The sequence below is a fragment of the Dysidea avara genome, chromosome 4, assembly GCF_963678975.1.
Source record: "Dysidea avara chromosome 4, odDysAvar1.4, whole genome shotgun sequence".
Classification (NCBI taxonomy): Eukaryota; Metazoa; Porifera; class Demospongiae; order Dictyoceratida; family Dysideidae; genus Dysidea; species Dysidea avara.
This window is the reverse complement of record NC_089275.1, coordinates 24,159,661-24,181,034: the sequence shown is the minus strand read 5'-3', so window position 1 is coordinate 24,181,034 and position 21,374 is coordinate 24,159,661. Positions and strand designations below refer to the sequence as shown.

General features: G+C 37.4%; 1 protein-coding gene across 1 annotated transcript; it reads right to left on the bottom strand.

The window, feature by feature from the left end:
• Positions 1-956: 956 nt before the first annotated feature.
• Positions 957-18,229, bottom strand: LOC136253303 (uncharacterized). Its single transcript, XM_066045946.1, has 9 exons — positions 18,118-18,229; positions 16,269-16,525; positions 10,422-10,668; positions 9,339-9,587; positions 8,581-8,642; positions 7,741-7,938; positions 5,314-5,516; positions 2,940-3,049; positions 957-2,691 (listed from the first exon to the last, which is right to left on the bottom strand). Coding segments are annotated over exons 2-8 (1,176 nt in total). The 5' UTR covers positions 16,485-16,525; positions 18,118-18,229; the 3' UTR covers positions 957-2,691; positions 2,940-3,048.
• Positions 18,230-21,374: the final 3,145 nt, after the last annotated feature.

The following is a 21,374-nucleotide window of genomic DNA, read 5'->3' as shown; positions in this document are numbered from 1 at the left end:
AATAAATTCTAGCACTATTATATAGATGTTGTATAGGTCTCTATCTTTGCAGTTAGAAAGCTAAACTAAGTCATAAAGAGTTGCTTTAGTACTGTTGTAGATATATTATAATCCAGATTACCTCCTTAATCCAGAACTCAGTACCAGTACCTGCAAGGATACTGAAAAAGAGAATCAGAAATTTAACACTAAGAATGCATCCTCAAGTGTCAGATATCTAACAATGCTCTTATGTAACATCACAGATGCATTTGTGTGTGGTGAATAATTATTGACCATAATGTATTACCTTGTGAGATCATCTACATCTATTATCTTGAAACTGGTGACAAGTTGGGGTACTTTCAATTCGAATTGATGACCAGTAATGGAGGTATTGTATGTGAAACAATTGTTTGCTTAGGATGCAGAGGAAACTTGTCAACATCAATGTCACTGCAAGAGATAGTTGTCCCAGTGGATGGTACTCACTTAGCTTCAGTTATCAAGGCAATGATTTAAGTATTAGTGTTTGTTCCTCTACCTTAAGCTTCTTCTCCATTAATGTAACTATATATAGTGTGTGGGATATTAGCTAGCTCAGGCATTTCAAAAAGTTTATGCTAATTCATACATGTTTACTACTAACAGGTATAGCTACAACATTACTCAGTATAATAATTAAGTCAATTTGTAGGTAACTTATTGCACACTTTTGAGTGCAGGGAATAATTCTACTCATTACGTACCAGCATTTTGTACTCCAATTAGCAATTGCCTACTAATCACATATAGAGACCACCTTGTAGTGCACATCTATCCAACTGTGTCCGACCATAATAATTGACCACTCTAGTTGATGTACTTAAAAGGCTTCATGTCAACAATTTTGATTAGCTACTCCCAAAATAAACACTTGTTAGTAACACTTAGAGGTTTCTATTGTCAGTTTATTTGATTAGCTATTTATTATTTCATTTAACTATATCATGAAATTTTATGAACACACGTACACACACACACACACACATTAAAAATTATAGCTATAGTATTGAGCAGCTCAATAATATGTTTGACCACTTTAGTCACAAAGCCAGTCATTGAAATACTCTTGCTGTAGCCAGTGCTGGTTTATGTACTGCAGCAAATTTTTTATCAGCTTCTGATACATCCTTACAATCATTATCATCAGGTGATGCTGCAGAAGAGCCATCTGTTACTTCCAGTGTATTGGTGGAATTCTTATTCTCAACAGATGAATTAGCTGCAGTGGAAAATTTAGCTGTTGTTTCAAAACAATCATTTTCCAGTTCAGTAGCGTCTTCTAGTAGGGGTTTAGTGTTCATTAATGCGCAACTAGCACAAGTTTTTAGTGCACTTTTCTTTCTGCTTGAAGAATCCTTTGACTTTGATGACAAAGTATAATCTGACTGTTACATTGGAAATTCACTGTGATATGGGGTTTTGCTCATCCTGCTCATTCTTTGACCAATTGTATGGATACTGATGGGCTGTATTTCTGAATAACTACTACTTAATGAAGTTTCTGATGGATTTTTCATTACTTTTGTTTTGTTGGCTGATAATAAAACAGCCCTTTGCCACTTTTGTTTCGGACTTAGTGGTTGATCAGAGTTGGCAAGAAGTGATTGTTTTTGGGCTTGCAATATTACATCAGCCATATTTTGAGGTTTCTTACTAATTCGGAAAGAAACATATCTTGAAGCAAGTCGGAGAGCACGTTGCTTGACATTTTGAGAAACTTCTGGCTGTACCAGTTTAATGTTCTGATCTTTAGACACTTCACGAGCTACATTGACACATTCTAATAATTGTTTTTGTCTAAAGCGCAAATCTGCTGGTGTACTTGGTGTGGATGTAGTGCTAATAGCTGCTGGAGAAACAGTTTCACATTGTTGGCTCCAAGAAGTTGACTTAGGTAAACTAGGATCAATTTTTGGCACTGTAGTAGAAGTACTAAGATTCTTTTGCATTGAATCACTCAGTCTTGCAGCTGTGACATTTGGTGTGTCAGGTTTCCAGATTACATGAAATTCATCATCATTGAGAAACTTACTCTGGAAACGTGATGTACGATGTTGAAGATGCAAATCTTTAGGTTTTCGAGAAAATCGCTGTCTTGTACTTCCTCTTTGTAGTTTATGATGTGTTTTGCTTCCAGCTTCAGTTCTATCTGTAGATGGTTTTCTTCTCACAAGTAGTTCAAGATTAGAAGAATTCCCTGTTTCTGGTAAACTGAATGAGCTGGCTTGTTTCTTGAATAACTCATGATTGGTGTCTTGTCTACCTTGGGATCCAATAGAGTAGTCTTGTAACTTCTCAAGTTGCAAGTCTGAGCCATTATTTTATGTAGTGGTAGGACATGGTTCTTCTTCTTCAACAGTAGACAAAGATAGCTTACTATGTTGTTGTTTGGAGAAAATGATGCTAGTTGAGATATTTGTCTTATTGCCACCATTAAATTGTTGACCTTGTGCTACAAGAGGAGCTGTGTTTTCTAGTTCCATATCATCAAAGTATATTTCATCATCTTCATCAATGTCACTGCAATATTCATCTTGATCGCTATTAGTTGCACTACCAATTTCTGTCATTTGAATGTCAGACCCCGTCTGTTCACTCTCATTTTCTGTTTCTGTTGGAGATTCAAGTTTCAACCACTGGTCAAAACTAGATATTCTACTGTAAGACCTGGATAGAGGCAACAGCATCAATATATTTATCTTCTGTCTTTTTTAATTAATGTGCAATTAAAATTGACACAGCATTATTTAACATATTAATTTACACATTACTCAGCAAGTTTGCTTTGTATTTTCGGGACCTACAAGGAGGTTGAAAACTTGTATAGCAGGGAGTAACTTAGTGGACACCATTTCTATACAAACTCATTATAGTGACCAACTCAAACATATATTACTGACATGGCGATTTCTTACTTAAAGAATATAGCCTGAAGTCGCCGAAGTGTAGGACCAAAGTCGGCATGTCTGATCCACATTGCTATCACTGCTAGTATGAGGTAACCAACTGTCATCAACAGCAAAATCTGATGACAAATTATACAACATCTACTACAGTAGTACATTTACAGCTATAAAACATACTTTATCTACTACAAATGCACATTAATTATACAAACTCATGAATTTATAGTACACTTTATAAGATATACATATTACATGTAAATGTGTATACTAGGGACATGTACAAAGGATCAAAGCCTATATAGTCAGAATCTTGGCAACAAAACTGTTAGCAGAAAATTCTACACCAGGACAACTGACATTCTAGGCAAGCACCTAAATGAACCACACAGCTTGGGATCTGGAATTGTCTCCGCATTCAACCTAACATGACTTTAATAAAAATAACATTAAACGCAAACAACTACAAAGATGTGATACAATGTGTCAAGGGTGACAAATGTGGGCTGTTCAATTCCTGTGTTATATGGATTCTCATGTGGGTACTTATAAAAATTAGTTCAACATGCAACCACTCTCAATGAATGTATTTCTACACTATTCCAAGTTCACTTGATTTTTTGTACTTCAACTGCAGACAGATACTAAAACTCAGCAGCTAAGTCATCAGGAAATTACTAAAATTTACAGTGACTGCACTAATGCTTGTTGAGGAAGTTGGAGCAAGAGCAATAATCTGCATCTTGACTATTACTGTTATCAAGCATAAGACTGTAAGTGCACAACTGCTACAAGCTGCTGTGTTTGTGAGCTTACTATATATTGCACTTCGATCCACTGGCAAAGTTACATAAAAATTTGAACATTGCCTTTTTCATTTTTAAAAATCAATACACCTGGTAGTGAGTAGTGCAGCCAAGAAAGCTGGCACACCATACCATGTTGTGCATAGGCTCCATGATTCCTTCTCAAAATTACACAATTTTTGTAATTGCCCTCCACTTTTGGTACCCCACACACCAAATCTAAGCAAAATCATCTTATACACAGATAGGCTTAATTTCTTCATTTTTACATTTTTTGCAGGGGCTTCAGTAAGTTTTCTTCATTTTTGCATACTCTACAAAACCAGTATAAACACAAATTTGTACCTCAACTGCTGTAAAATTTGGCATACATTTAGAGGTGAATTCATGGATTGTTTTAATGGTCACAGAGTTGTGGATGATAATTTGCATCAGAAAAGACAGATTTTTTTGTCACGCCTACATGGGAATGATTGATAAACTAATGCATCTACAAAGTTTAACGGCAAAAAATCACACATGCCGACTACACTTCAATTTACAATAGCTTGGACCATCTGCGAAATTCAAAAGTGCTGATATGTGTAGTTTCCTAAACGGTTACAGTACAGACTATATGCAAGTCTTTAGTTTACTGTGAACACTCACTGTTACATGCAGAGCGGGGTTGGTTTCATTGAAATTGAACCGTGTCAAGGTGTAGTCCCCAGTGGAGACATAACACTCCAGCTCATTTCCATCACAGTTTGAGTCAAACTCCTTTAACAGTAGATAAGAAGTTGAGGAGAAACCATAGTAGTTAGGATTAACAAAGAACAACCAATGATACCTGTGTACAGATAGGTATGAACAGAACTAAATAAGTTTTCCTTACAAAAAGAATGTATGCAAATAGTGCACATATATGTGACCCAGTTTCAAGTATTTGGTGTATTGTAGCTTACCAATGGTTGAAGCTACCTGTACCAAATTTTCACACATTTTATGTATACTCAGCAATATTTTTGGCATAGTTACATATGTGTTTGTAAGTTTGATATCAATGTTTCTTAATATTGTGAAATAATGCACAAGCTGTCATTAATTCTAAAATAATCATGATAACCTTCAGATTGAGCTACCTTAATGAATATACCAGAGAGTGGAACTTCAGTCACCCTACAGGTAATAAGGATCTGATTTATATTATACTGCATGTGATCTGCTGAATAAAAACCCAACTAGTTGGCATTTTTCTTGAATTCATATTATGGTTTCTTAGCTACATGTCTAGAAGGATAAATTGATGATCTGTTAAAGTTTCAGCTTTATTATTGAATGCAATTCTATAGCAACTATATTGAAAATAAACTAAAAGCACATCAGAAGTCATGAGTACAACAATCTATGGAATTTGGATTTGTCTCATCTTCACCATGACTCAACAAATTCATGATGGTATAGTGTTACAAGCAAGCAAGAAGGCTATTAAAGCTTAGAAATGGTGAAGCCACATTTTACTCCAGTGTAAACAAGCACATGTAACTAGAGTTTTTGTGTAAGCCATACATGTAATTCTAGAGTCTACACTATCAACTCACCAAGGAGGCATGGATTCACGGGGTATAAAGAAGCCACTAGTAAATCCAGCTACTGAACTAATCACTGGTGACAGGCGGAATGCTATACTGGGGAATGCACAGAGTACAAATATTAGTAGAGCAATCCATGTCTGGTTGAGAGCCATATTGACAACTAACACTTGTAGATAAACTTCAAAACTGTATGATGATACCATTATTACCTAAAATAGGGAATATCAATAACAATGTTTGTTCATACACGCACATACACATGCACACACACTCGCAAGCACGCATGCATACACATAAACACATGCACGCACGCACGCACGCACGCACACACTCCTCCTCCTCCTCCTCCTCTCCACTACCATAAAGGTCACGTGGTCTTCATACGGTTGTATGAAGAAGCTTAAGATATCTACTCAGCTGGTCGACACTTGTGTACAGTTAGTCCTCCTTTGCTACGAAACCAATGGTGACATAATGAGCACTGAATAGCTCCATGTTGAAGTTCAATTGGCAGTGATCTCTCTGCCAGACATTTGTGTCGCTTCAAATCACTAGACCGGCTAAAAGATCTTTCACATATAGAACATTGTATTCTATTCTCCACTGCTGGAATTGGTGCATGTTCAAATATATTGTGCTTGATGGGATTACAATTATGTACAGCAAGACCACCCTTACTCCTAAACCATCTTTCACAAACAGCACATTGCAGTGCACCCTGTTGTTGATGCACTGGCTTCAGTCTTTCTTCAATACATTTATGCCTTGCCTTATCCTGTTCCCTATGGAAGGTCCTGCTGCACACCGTACACTGCACTGTTGGTAAAGCTGCTCTTGCTAGAAGTTGACTGTTGCTTACTCTTTTATTATACAGGTTGTCCCATTGATCTCTGTGGAGTGCTGAGGTGTACCAAGTATCCAATAGTCCTACTGTCTGAAGGTCTGCCTTCACAACATCTCTCCATCTCTTTCTCGGACCACCAGGTGGTCGTTTCTTGGGTAACCACCCAAATAATGTTCTTTTGGGGGTCCTGCTGTCTCCCATTCTCACTAAATGCCCCAACCACTCTAGCCGACGCTTAATCAGTTTCTCACTGATGGTCTCAGGGTCACCCCACATCTGACGGGTCACTTCAGAAGTGATATGCTGCTCCCACTGCTTCTTCCTGCTTATTCCAAGAATAGTCCTAATACACCGATGGTGAAAACGATTCAAACGAACAAGGTGTCGATTATATGGTGTCCAACACTCTCCTCCATACAGTAATACATTGAGTATACATGCCTGATACACAAGTCTCTTGGTGAGAACTGACAGAGTTATGTCTTGGAAAACTGCACGGCGTAGTGTACCAAACGCTCTGGATGCAGTAGATATACGTTTCTCCACCTCTGTGTCCAACTTCCCATCAGATGCCATCTGGGAACCAAGATATACAAATTTGGACACACACTCCACATTCCCTCCAGATGTTACTATTGGCTGCGTATCTTCCTCCGTTATATCATGTCCAGCCACCATGAACTTGGTCTTGATAAAGCTAACTGACAATCCAAGACCAACTGCAGCATGATTGTCCTATCAAGTGAAACCCAGGGCTGCAAAGTACAGTCTAAAACACTTTTTGTGAATATTTAAAAAACAACTGCCCTTTTAATTCAAGGCCACACAGCTTGTTTGTACATATTTTTTCTGATATATACAGTTGAAGAATAAAGGCAAGCCAACATCACGATGGAATACCCATCCAGCTTCCATGCACACAAATTCCAAGTTTTTACCTCACCAGGATTGAGGCAATAATAGACTAGCAAAACCAACCTTCAAAACTGGTAAGTCTGGTTTCCGCAGCAGGTTCTCTTGTGAACATTCAATGGCCATGGCTTTGTAAGAATGGTATTTAGTGAGCTTGTGAAGCCATGGAGAGCCAGCTAGTCTTATTCTTCAAGCAATTTGAGTGCAAAGAAGGGAACATAAAGACTCCAAATGTGATCTTGGCCTTCACGCCACCCACCATCCCCACCTACTCCCCTTGTGTCTACCAAATGTAACATTACTACCGCTGCCCACAACAATGCATATTCTGGGCATTGGAAACTCATAGTGATAGCTAATAAACAGACAAATACCTGAAGTAAATTTTCTTTACAAATACATAGCTTACATTTAGACACTAGGAAGTTAAATAACTGCAATAGCCATATCTATAAACAATGTTTTGTACAGATTTTGTCACAGAACCATTGTCTCAAATTAATAACTAAACTTAGGCACTACATATCTAACTGCATTTAGGAATTTCCTCACTTTACTAGTTTTGAGAAAAGGTGTCCAGACCTATTCATATAATGTTATTAAGTGCTAAGATACGCAATCACAAAGTTGCATGTGTTTATTGAGAAAAAAACAGCTATCCTAACAGGCATACCTACCTCATTCATGACTTGTTCAATTCGTTCAAACTTCTCCCTCATAGAAAATGACAATCTCATCTGGGCAGCTAGTGTCAGGTTCTCCCTCACAGTTAGTTCCTCATAATAAGGTATTGCCAGTTGTAGTACATAACCAGTATTGGCTATATACCTGTCCCTAATATTATCCAGCCCATGTCCATTAATAAATATGTTGCCCTATGGAGCGGAGAAGATGTATATGCACATGTATGCAAAACATTGTACATTTAAATATGTAACATAACCTTCTGCATAGTAACCACATCTTGTGCTGTTAGCTTTCTTACAAAACAATTTTCAGTTAGAGAAAACCTTAGGCCAACGTATTTAAGTTTTATAGTTATTTTTCTTTTTCCTTTTTAGCTTATCACAATTTAAATACTGTTTTTCAAAATATTAATATAAAAAACTCATGAGTTGATGAATGGGTATTGCATACTTAGTGTAAGGGACCATGAGTCGCACACCACAGTACATCGTACAGTTCCCACTTCTATATGTTAAGTGCCATCAAAATATGTAAATTTATAGATGCTGATTACTGTTTTCTGACCCTGTTTAATGGGCCGTAAGTTGTGCGAAACATGTAATCGCATAATGAAAAATGGCACAGTAAGTATAGAGCTTTAACTAGGCCAGGATAACTGTGTGACTTATTAAGATGTTCTACCATGGCAACATTGTCAGCAGTGGCAAAGCAAAAGTGTGTGATTTACAAATGCAATAGTTGAACCAACATTACAGTAATTGCTTATTAAATAAATATTATATGTGTATATATCTATATATAATTTTGATGCCATACTATTTTTCTTTTACCTTTATGTTGCCATATTTCCTGTGACCCGTGAGCAGGTCCAGAAAAATTGTCTTGCCTGAACCTGTAGCAAATAAGTGTACACATGTAAGTACATCATGTAGACAGCACAATTGTGGGCATATACGTAGATTATGCCCACAATTGTTATACCATTGGCAAGACTGCTTTGTCTGATATATACACATGAGCTTGAGTTCAGGGTTCAACGTTCACATTATATTTACAAAACTAAATACCATAATTGATTTCATGAAGCATGGCTATTATATAGAGATTACAAAGTGGGATTGGGTACTAGATTTTTTGCAATGGAGTCAAAATCCAATTGCTTTTTTAACCACCAAAAGGCTTTTCTATTACAATTAATCCACTGCATACAATAACGTGTAGATCAAGATACTCTAATAGTACAGTCACCCTAATAAAACAGTCAGTTTATACTATCTGTATCTGTCTATATGGTTTCCAATAATTCTACAACTGTGATTGCAAAATTCTGACTTCCTCAGCTTTAGCCTTCTGATAGGTCCCTAATGGAAAAGCAGTTACGGTGGCAACTAAAAACAATGGTATTAATTGTTAAGACAACATTATTGAATGTGTCACTGTTAATGACTAATGTGCTTTCTTCTACCTGCAGATAATTTACTCAAAAGATTTGTTCCAAAATAAGCTGTATGCATATATGTACATGTAAGTACCATTCTCTCCTACACAAACACACAATACACTTATATATACTTATATATACACTCACCAGATGGACTCATAATAGCAACAAGATGTCCAGGATTAAAATATAGTGAAATTCCTTTCAGTATCACTTTCACTTTCTCCTTGGATTTGGAAGTCATATTTCTATCTCTGCTGCAGTGTTCTCCAATAAGTTTTTGCACAACATCACCGACTGCAGGTACAGTCATTGATTCTTCATCAAACAACACAGAGGACACCTTACTAGTGCTGCCAGTCTCTGACTCTATGTCCTTGTGATAATCACTGTAGGCTGGAGGGGAGGTACATAGCAGTGAAACACTGCTTTACTACTTATGTAAATCCTACACAGTGTTATAATGTGCTACTGCATACTGACACCTCAGCAAAATGAAAAGGGACACAAAGGAGGACAAGGCAAGTCCAAGATTCACACATTGTATGTACTGTGGTATGCTAAAAGGCACCTGTTGATCTGAAGCACTGTAGAACTGTGAAAAAATCAAGCCCATACTCTTAGCCATTATTGAGTTACTGTATATTCATCCTTAGACATTAGTTAGTTAGTTGGTTATCAGTCTGTCGAAAATTCGGTGAATAAAGAAGTTTTAAAAAATATTTACAGCTACCTATTGGAAGCATTTTGGGTCACAATCAAGGCACTTTTGGGCTTCACTATACCTAACCAATATTGCTAAGGCATCATGAAGGTGTAGTAGTGGGTGTAATGCTGGTTTCTGGTCAAATGTATTTTTGAAAGTGCAAACCTCTATGATCCCTAATATGTAGTACTACTGTACTGCATGATATGGTTCTCAATTAAATGTATACAAAACTGGTTTGGCTATGTAGATACATCACTGAATGCATCAAGACACTATCATCCTTCTGCTAAGTAACCATGTCACACTATGGTGGGTACAGTGCAGTATGAAAAGTTCCCATGGTCATGAAGACAGAAACCATCATAACAGTTGTATTATAGGCTAGTAGTGTCTTAACTACTAGGAAATACACTTTATGTAATGATTCATTTACTTCCTATATACAGTACATACATTATAGTTTTCTAGATATAAGCCAGTTGTATAATATAAGCAACACATACTTGTTATAAATCACTTACTTGCAACTCCATTAGTAACTTTAGGACCAATCGTTTCTTCTTCATTAGCAACATCACCTGCCATCTTTCTTTCATCACCACAATCATCATTATAACCATCAAAAATATTATTTTCGTTGTCCGTGCTGATGGATGGCAATACCATAGGCATGACATCATAATCTGATTTGTGTTTCTTGTGGTTAAAGGGTACAGAATAATGAAGGTCCAAACAGGCAATAGAAATCTTGTCTACACATTCTGGAAACTGTAACAAATTTACATATAAAATAACAAAGTAAGTGATAAGAGTATCATAATTGTCATAATTCAGCAACAATATTTGTGATCGGGCCTGCAAAAATAAGGCATGTGGGCACAAACCACACACCCCGTCGCAAAACAAATCATAGTCAGGGTATGCAACGTGAAATTTCAACACCCAAGAATCAACTACCAAACCACCCACAAATGCTAAGCTAGGTACCACTTAGAAAATGCCAGATCTGCACCATTTTTTGTTAACATCTTGTCGTGCAAATTGGCTAATATGTTTACAAATTACGAGATTTTATCTTTAAGGAAATGTCTTTTCAAGCTGCAATACGTATTCTCAACCTTTCTTACTAACTGTACTCTAAAGTAAAACCATCAGTGGCTTCATTGTCTGGAGCGATTTCCAGCCGCAGCATCGTGAAAATGAAATTTCAGACTCGAAAAAAGTTTCAATGTTGCTGGAGCACATAGCAATGATGCCAAAGTAACCCTCCTAAGTCAAACTGGTCTGGCATGGGTCCAACTACTACTACACCAAATATCATCGAATTCCAAAACTGTTTGCCATCTGGCTGAGCTCTACGGCTGTCAAAAATTTGTCAAAATGCTGATTTTAATCCACTAACAGGAACTTAATTTTGCAAGCCAGATGCACTAGTTTACTTCTCAAAAGTTTGCTAAACCCATAGCCAGTAACCTTCATTTATAGGGGTGGTCTGGAAGCTCTTCTAGCAGCCTCTAATTATGCCAAATGCCGATATCAAAGAATTCTGTCGATATCCACCAATTTACACCTCGTTAAAGAAATCTTGCATACCAAACATGGTACTTTTCCTCTCTAAAGTCATGCTGCATCCTTGTTTAGTTGTATTCATCCATAGGGTGGCTCTGGCGGCTATCTTATCAAGGCCAAAATCCATCAAAAACGCCAATCTCACCAATTGTCACCAGTTTTAGTAAGTTTTGCAAGTCAACACATGCTGGTCTGCCTCTCTACATTATTGCCGGACCCTTCAATCACCTTCGACTGTGTAAGCAGCATTCTTTAGACTCTTGGAAATGTCAGAGCATAGTCAGAACATGCCAATCGGGTACAACCATAATACCACTTACTGCTTATTCTGTTTCATTGATTCTACACAAGAATGACGAAGACAAATAGCAGAAATATTACAGATAGCTCTAAATATACATGGTTACAAATGATTGCCAAAATGCAAATAATTACCAAAAACCACAATCGAAATTTCCATTCATATAGTCTAAAGTGCCCAAGTGTGTAATATTTAGAGCTAGACTAACTCTATTCATAGGTAGTAGAGATGTGTAAGCATCATTTGAGTTCTGCAATATTTCTGCTGGTATTTCTTCATCAGGAATAAATGAATAGAATAAGCAGTAACTGGTATTATGGTTGCACCCAATTGGCATAATCTGACGTTTCCAAGAGGCTGAAGAAAGCTGCCTGCACAGATGAAGGTGATTGTAGGGTCTAGCAAGAATGTAGAGAGGCAAATCGGCATGTTTGATTTGTAAAACTTACTAAAACCGATGAGATCAGCATTTTTGATGGATTTTGGCCTTGATATGAGAGCAGCCAGACCCACTCTATGGATGAATGCAACTAAACAGGATGCAGCATGACTTTAGAGAGGCAAAGTATCATGTTTGGTGTGCAAGATTTCTTTAACGAGGTGTAAATTGGTAGAATACTTCGATATCAGCATTTGGTGGATTATAAGGTTGTTACCAGACCAACCCTATGAATGAAGGTTACTGGCTATGGGTCTAGCAAGCTTTTAAGAAGTAAACTAGCACAACTGGCTTACAAAAAATATTTTTCCCGGGCTAGATGGACTGCCCTTGCCTACAACCCCCAACACTGGCTGTTAAGTGTTGGACAGCTGGAGGGTACCAGCTACTGAAACAATTCACTCGAGGGTGCCAGACTCAAGGTGACCCTCAGAATAGGCCAGATCGACCATAGATGGTATCGGAAGACTAGGCTTGCAAAAGTTCCTGTAAATGGATAATATCAGCATTTTTGATGACAGCCGTAGAGCTCAGCCAGATGACAAACAATTTTGGAATTTGATGATATTTGGTGTGGGAGTAGTTGGACCAATGCCAGACAAGTTTGACCTGGGAGGGTGACTTTGGCATCGTTGCTGTGTGCTCCAGCGGCATTGAAACTTTTTTCGAGTCCGAAATCTTGTTTTCACGATGCTGCAGCTGGAAATCCTTCCAGACAATGCATCCATTGATGGTTTTAGTTTAGAGTACAGTTAGTAAGAAAGGTTGATAGTATGTATTGCAGCTTGAAAAGACATTTCCTTGAAGATATAGTAAAAAACCTCATAATTTGTAAACATATTAGCTGATTTACATGACAAGACATTAATAACAAATAGCACTAATCTAGCATTTTTTAATGTGCATGGTACCTAGCCTAGCATTTGTGGGTGGTTTGGTAGTTGATTCTCAGATGTCAAAATTTCACATATCATAGTACTGTAACTGGATAGAATAACTGCTTTCTGTAATTTAAATTCAATTATAAAGTCATTGAAATGATAAAATGTTATCGATTATTTGAAAAAGGAGGAAAACTTTAGCTACGTGCCCACATGCCCTATCTTCTCAGGGTTGCATATTTTTACCTGTGTCATTGCAGCACTTATAATAAACTATATAATATTTTTGCCATTTCTACGCTTTCAACTATCAAGACACACGGTAGTGTGTCGTGCGGACAAGAAGCTGGCGCACAACACCCGTGAGTATATTGACAGGAAGAACAAAAACGCAATTTTCGCACCTCTGTAGCTCTGTGCTGCCTTGATGAAACAAGACGATTTTTGCTGTGGACATGCCCTCCAACTTCAGCACTCCACATTCCAAATTTGAGCAAAATCGCTTCAAGCGTTCCCGAGATATGCGGCTTCAGAAATTGGCTTAGTTTCTTCGTTTTTTTTCTTCATATTTTCTTCCTCTTTTCACACACTTACAAAAACTACTATAAAACGCGAACGCTATAGCCGATTGCCTTAAAATATGGCACACAGAAGAGGGTTATAACGGTGCATCTCGGTACCAACTTTGGCTGGAATACGATACACAGGCAAAGAGTTATGAGCGATTATTCACGAAAAATAACACCAATATGTTGTCAGCCTACAGGGTAAACCACGTATGGGAAGAAGCTGAAAATCGGTGGTGAATAGGTTAACTATTGAACCTAAAACCTTTGTGGTTTGAAAGAAATCGAGCTAAAAACCAGGAAGATACAACGAAAAAACCAACAGTGTGTAACAATTACGCAATCGAGATTAACTAATAAAAAAAACGACTGCTTGCCACGCCTACCAGATAAACCGCTTGGGGTAATGCTTTGAAAATCGCTGTACAGATGGAGTAATCATCTTAGAAAGGCTCTTCAATGGTGTTGAAGAATCAGACTTAAAGCCACGGAGTTATAACACGAAATCCAACTTGGTGTAGCAAGTGCAAGATCGAGATACTCTAATAGAGCAGTCATCCTAATAGAGCAGTCACCCTGAAGAGAATTCAAGAGATCAGCTAGAAACAAGTAACCTGTATAGAGATCAGCTACACACAATTCACCCTGTAGCGAGATCAGCTAGGAGAAGTTATCATGTAGGGAGTTCATGCAACTATGGAAAGAGATAGTTCAGCTAGAAGAAATCACTGTGTAGACTTCAGCTACAAAGAAACCACCATGTAGAGAGTTCAGCTACAAACAAATCGCCCTGTAGAGAGATCAGCTAGAAGAAGTTACCTTGTAGAGAGTTCAGCTACAAAGAAACCATCATGTAGAGAGTTCAGCTGCAAACAAATCACCTGTACAGAATTCAGCTACAAACAAATCACCCTGTAGAGAGATCAGCTAGAAGAAGTTACCTTGTAGATCTTTCAGCTGCAAACAATTCACCCTTTAGAGAGAACAGCTAGAAGAAGTCACCTTGTAGAGTGTTCAGTTACAAAGAAACCACCATGGAGAGCTCTGTAATAAATATATGTATTATATATATATATATAATTTGTACATTTACTGATAAAATTAGAAATATTTAAAGTAAATCTGCTTCATCTTTTCTTCTTCCTGTGGTAAAGAAAAAAAGATAGGTTAAAAAAGTCCCAAAGCTGGCCATAGGCTGGCTTTGGGGTATACAAATACAAAAAGAAGTGAAATCTAATCCAAAACAGCTAAGCTGTAAAAAAAAGTGCGGCCCTCAAAAAGGCTATGGTGAAAAAAGATGTGAATTCCAAGGTGGCGGCCAAGAAATGGCTGTGATGGTAGGTTAATGGTAAAAATTTTAATAACGACAATTCAGGTGAATTTTGTGCCAAGACCAAGCGGCACCAAAATTCACCTTAATTGTTGTTATTAAAATTTTTACCATTAACCTACCATCACAGCCATTTCTTGGTTGCCAGCTTGGATTTCACATCTTTTTTCACCATAGCCTTTTTGAGGGCCGCACTCTTTTTTTACAGCTTGGCTGTTTTGGATCAGATAATCTTATTTGTGACATTAAGTCATATTGTGCCAAACTAGCAGGCTGGTACTATAACTACTAGGCTCCAAATTTAATTAATTTAATTCTGAAAAAATTATCCCCTTTCGGTAAACGCTATTGGTTAAAGCTTTTAAAATATGATGAACTACTAAAGATAGATATTTTCGCACAATCTTTAGCAGGTCCTCCCTTTGTCACGAAATCATCCAAAATTGTTTCTCCAGTACCATCAAGCATGTTAATTAATTATTGCTTTAGTGATGCCAACTTCTTCCAACTTCTCCCTGTGCACACTAAGGCATGGCACTGTATTACATCATCAAAATGGTGCATCTGCCACTTTTTGAGGGCAAAAAAACGTATTCATTTCATGCTAGTAATTTTTTTTAAATGCAATGCAAAGTAATCATACTGAAAAACAGAGGAGTATATATACTGTTAAAATGTAAGATACTACAGTACGTAAAAGTACATAACATAATTGTTGCATGGTGAGTTATCTCGCCAAGGGAAGGTTTTTGCAATAGAATGCTTGATACTTTTGCCCTCATTTCCCCCCATAAATCATCGTGGAATCTGAACCGTAGTAACTTTTTGCCAGACCATGCATGCCTTAGTGTGCATGGGGTCTATAACTTCCTTGTTAAGGTCTAAGATGTTATATGTAATATGCCTGTGAAACTGTAAAATAATGCTGTGAGGTGATTCTTGATCTCACATACCATCAGACACTCTTACATAATTTGATGGTTATTTTCATCATACACATTACACTAACATAAAAACCAACAAACTGTGTTAAAGCTAACCTAATTAAGAAAAGGTGCAGGAAAAACCTAAAAGTTTTCCATTGAGGGTAATCTCGCTCATAAGCAAAACAAATTTCACCCAATCTAGGTGTCACTTCAATTTACAGGTTGAGGTCTCTGCTTACTGTAACTACAATAGCTACATAGACTATAGGCTGTAATTACCAGGCCTCAGAATAAAGCCCAGCTGTCTTTCAATACCAACCCATAGTTTGCATAGTTAATAAACACAGTGTACTCACCTGATGAATGGCATTACTTGTTTCAGTATCTTCAACCTTTTGTAGGAACTGACTCTGTTTATGTAACAACATCCAGTGCCATAACCAGAACACTCCTTTGATTATGAAACATATCAGTGTTACCATGCCAACAAAGCAATAAACAAACACTTTAACTCCGGCATCTTCCCAGAGAAATGACTCATCTTGCTCAAATCTAAGTTCTTCAGGACACATCTCATTGCAATGAGTGAGGTAGCATGCCTCTCGGAATTGAACTGGATTTGTTGAATTAGCAGTATTTAGCCATGCATGCACATACCAATAGCATCACGCAGGGATACATTATACTCAATATCATTAGATGTAGCAGACAATTGCTTAGTTTAAAGTTGATCCAATGATCTTGTTTAACAGTGAGCCTGCATAGTTCATTATATTCAATAATACATCTTACACTAGGAAATGCAGTGAACCACACTTACTGGCAGTTTCTTTTAAAGACTAGCAGCCATATCAAATGCATGTTATGCAGCAAATGTATATATAGACATTACCTTAAGCATTTTGAATGTATCGTTATATCATACAGTACAGTAGTACTGTATAGTAGGGATCATGGAGTTTAGAGCATTCCTACAAAGAATTATTGACCAGAAACCAACTAAGCAAACAGCTACATTATGCTATATAGTAGGGGCATGTGTTTTGTTACACAATTATATCTTCAGGAAAACCATAATTGTATATATAATAGGGGTTAAGGGATCATCAGCTAAAGTACAAATTTAATCCCTACTTTAGCCATGCTGGTTTGCTGTAATTATATGGGAATTAAATTTGCACTTCAGGTGATCATTAAACATTTTATTGTAACAATTCCTACTAGTTTGTAAAATTCCCACACTTGTGTGTATTAAGGACAAAGTATTACTTATCTTAATGTTTCAACATCATGCAGCACTAGCAAGAGTATATAATAGAAGCCAAGAGTGTTGAACAGTGTATTAGCCCGTGATCAATGATTGCGTAAAGTAACATGTATATATCAGTAATTGTACTTTTACATGAATGGTGATTTGAAATGCACACATGGCAATGGGTCTTTGTTCACCAGTTCTCTGTGTTTTTCAACCAAGCATTCAACAGTTATTGTACAAGGAAAGTATAAGGACCCAAGATAACTCCAGCTTGCTAAAACAATGGTTACACAAATGAGCATGTTGCTATGCCTTCAGGGATCTGCTTGATGATGCCAGAACTATAACATTAGCCAGTTCCCTTTAATACTATCATGTTTTTGATTGGTTTAGTGGCCGAATTGGGCTAAATACAGCAACCCTTAATGGTGATATAAACAAACAATTACTGAAATATCCATGTTACTTTATGCAATCATTCATGGGGAAATACACCCATTCAATACTCATGGCTACTATTATATACTCTTGGTGCTTGCAATAGTATTTGGCTATTGATCACTTGCCAATCAATTAATTTTCATCATTTGGCTGACAAAAATCCATTTGGTCAGACAAATTTTTGAACTGGAGACTATTTTGCAAATATGCTTGACCAATTTCCCCGTTTAAGGACTCATATACCTAAATATTATTTTTGTTTAATTTATAATTATGATGTGTTAATAACCTGGGTTGCAGTCTTCCAATTATAATGTGTGAAGCAAAGGGATTTCTGCATGTAGCCAAGAGCAAGATACGATTCAGATTGTTTTGCTCAAAATGAAAATGTTAAATGCATGTCTTTATAAAATAATATGGAAAGGTATTCATCCTGTTGTTTTCACCCACCACAATAGACAAAAGCCATCTCCTATTCAATTAATAATGTATGAATAATAGCAGCTCACCTTATCAAAGACACATCATTACTGAACTCTAAAGAGTTACTACCAAATAATCTATCATCACCCCAGAGTGTTGACGTAGCCAGGTAGACATGTTGTAGACAACTAGTAACATAATAACTGAGGTGTGGTGATTGGTGTGATGTGATATCTAATGTACTGTTCATAACTCCGCCATATTATCCAATTATCCGTAGGAAATTAAAGTTCAACCCAACTGGTTCTGTTTCACCATTGTTTTCAAAATTAACTTCAAATGATGTCTCCTGAGCATTGAATGCTACAACACCATTAAGAGACTTTGACAGTATAAATGCATCGTTTATACTAATTGCTACAAACGTGAGTACATTAATTGTTTGGGTAAAAATTGGAATTTGCAATTAGACAGTGTGCTGAAAGACAACAGGGAGTTCTAATTCAACTGAATTACAAAGAGGATGATGAAGTAACAGAGAATACAAGGATGACCATTGTCACCATTGTCACCATTTGCTCTCTCTTGTTCCATAACATATTCTGTGATGTTGAAGTTTGCATCTCTTGAGACTTTGGATACATTAGTGTAGTCTGTGAACATGTTATAAATGTTATCGTGAAAATTTATGAACCAGGATGAGTCAGATAAGACTTTAATGTTGGCATTTGGTAAGTATTCCTTTACCCATTTAGCATGATTCAGTACTCCAATACCACCAGCACTGTATCCTGCTAATAGTACAGTACCGGTCACAGATAACACTCTGAAATATCACAAACCCTTTGAATATGAATTGAATGCTATCTGTGGCATTTGGAGCAAACTCAAAATTAGTGATGTCACCAAATCTTGTTACATCATCATCTCCTAACCACAGGTCATTACTACAATATGGTACAAGGATGTGATTATAGTGGTAGAAGTCTGGATTAGTGTCTTCATTGGTGGATAAGATGTCAGTTCCTTCAATATAATGATATTCATCACCAGTTAAGCCTTTGATTGAGGTCATAAATGGTGAAACTGTGTTCCTTCGGTTGTTGTCTTTGTTTTCATTCCAAGCTCTTGTCAGATCAAAATCCTGTAAGATCACACCACCCCCATATCTAGCACGTGTCTCACGAGTGAAGTACCTATTGTATAATCAACATTTTTCATTTAAATAAAAGTGATTGTTTATAATATGTGGTAAGACATGTAAAATGTGTTTCCTGTTAAACACACAAAACAGGTTCAACAAAGGTGGATAGGCAATGACAACACACTTTGTTAGCTAAACATAGTAGATAAGCAGATAGCTAACATGTTGTCATTGTTAATAATATCATCACCTGTGATTTAAACTGTGTAGTAATAGCAGGTGGATCCACAGATGACATGCAGCCATGTAAGAGACCTACACAGTAAGTTTGTTGTTGACTAAGTACAGGCTATACCACCCACTGTACGCACATTAAGGAAATGGGTGTTGGGATAGTGGAACAAAGCTATATTACATTGAGCTTACGTAAAAGCTCTAGCGATCATTTCAGCTCAGTTTCAACTAAATTTGTCTGTTACATTCAGAGTATAGTACACAGAATGTGTCTGCTTAAGCAGACTGTAGCATGTATAGTAGAAAAATTGTAGAACGTGTCAGTTTTTAAAGCATGGTTACTAGTAACTATTGTGACTAGTTGCTATCGTAACTTATAACTAGTACTTTTGGACAAGAGATGTAACTAATTACTTAGTTACTGGCTACCTCCAACTCTGCATGGATTCATGCCTACAGGCAATATCACGTATTTCCAATAAGTGGGCATGGCTCACAAGGAAGATGGCTTGCTGCAAGACTAGACTATGACTCACACAATAACTGTGCATGTATATAATCACATTGATTTGTGCACCAAATAATACTAATTACATGACTCCATGTAAGTATGCAGACAACAACAAACATGGATTAGTGCAAACCTACAGACCCCAATATGCCTAATGATAAGGGAATATGGTCACAAAAGAAGCTGGGACTAGACTATGGTGCATTAATACGCCTCCCATATCCATCAAACTAATTGAATTCATTTCACACATGATCCAATCTGGCCAGTTATTCTATATGACAGGGATGACCCGGACAAAATGTGACTCAGTTGATCCGACCAAGTCTCAACACTGGTCTAGGCATAGCTACATACATTGCTAGTGATGTTTTAAATGGAAAATTACTTTAGTTTAGTTTTGATTAAGTGATTTTAGTTTTAGTTTACAATTACTATTATTAAGTAGCTATAGTTTGCCTAACATTAGTTTGTATTTTTCAAAATATTTCAGTTATAGTTACAATCACTCACACGCGCGTACACACGTACACACACAAAGCAAAGCAAAACAAACCTATGACAGCCATGCAAAACACAGCTATTGCTGCCCAGCAAACCAGCACTGGGATCCCTGCACACCACTCAGGCAATGAGCCTTGTGCAGGTTGGGGCAGGGTTAGTAACCCACAGGAGGACTGTCCAGGTATCACAGAAAGAGGTTGCAGAGCCCAAAGTTCCACAATGACTCCAGACAAGACAAGGACAGTAGGGCATTTGCTTCCCCAGTCAACCATTGATGTTACAGCTGGGTGGGCTGCTTTCCCAATTGACACCAGGCCACCAGGTTCCCAATATACAGCTGGATAGACTGGAGCAAAGTTTCTTGCTCAACAACTGAAACAACAACCAAATTGGCATAGCCGGGCTGGGCCCGGGCATCAAACCTGGAACCTTTCAAACACACAAACACATGTACACACACACACACACACACACTCACAGGCTCTCACTCACACACACACACACACACACACACATTGGCAGCAAGCACCTCCACCTTCAAGAAACATGAGCCAATCTGATGATGAAGAATCATTCCTGCGAACGATATAATACCCAGCTTGAGTAAAATCGTTGCACGACGCATCTGGGTTTTTGACATCATTCCACGTTAGTGCTTGTACATGAGACGGTGACATGCCAATGCAGATTAGTATCAGTAGATGAACGTCCCCTACCAGCAGAGACATCGTCAAATGATTTGATCACTGAGTAACTATGAAACCATCCAACACTGCATGACTCACTGTGCCGGCAAAAGAACTGTTAACCGACCCTGCTCTTAACTGAAATATTAGTTATTACAAGTCTCGCAACAAATCTTGTCTCGCAATCGAAGCGTCTACCTTTGTCTTTGCAGCCCTGATACTCAGCATGAATATAATTAGAGAGGATACACTCACTAACGCACA

What these genes read in the sequence shown, in the direction of transcription:
- LOC136253303 (XM_066045946.1), bottom strand. Translation starts at nt 16,484, where the DNA reads ATGTGTCCTGAAGAACTTAGATTTGAGCAAGATGAGTCATTTCTCTGG. An exon ending in TGCTATTATGAGTCCATCTG is followed by an intron (nt 8,643 to 9,338) that starts GTGAGTGTATAT and finishes TATTTGCTACAG; the next exon opens with GTTCAGGCAAGACAATTTTT. An exon ending in GGAAATATGGCAACATAAAG is followed by an intron (nt 7,939 to 8,580) that starts GTAAAAGAAAAA and finishes TCCGCTCCATAG; the next exon opens with GGCAACATATTTATTAATGG.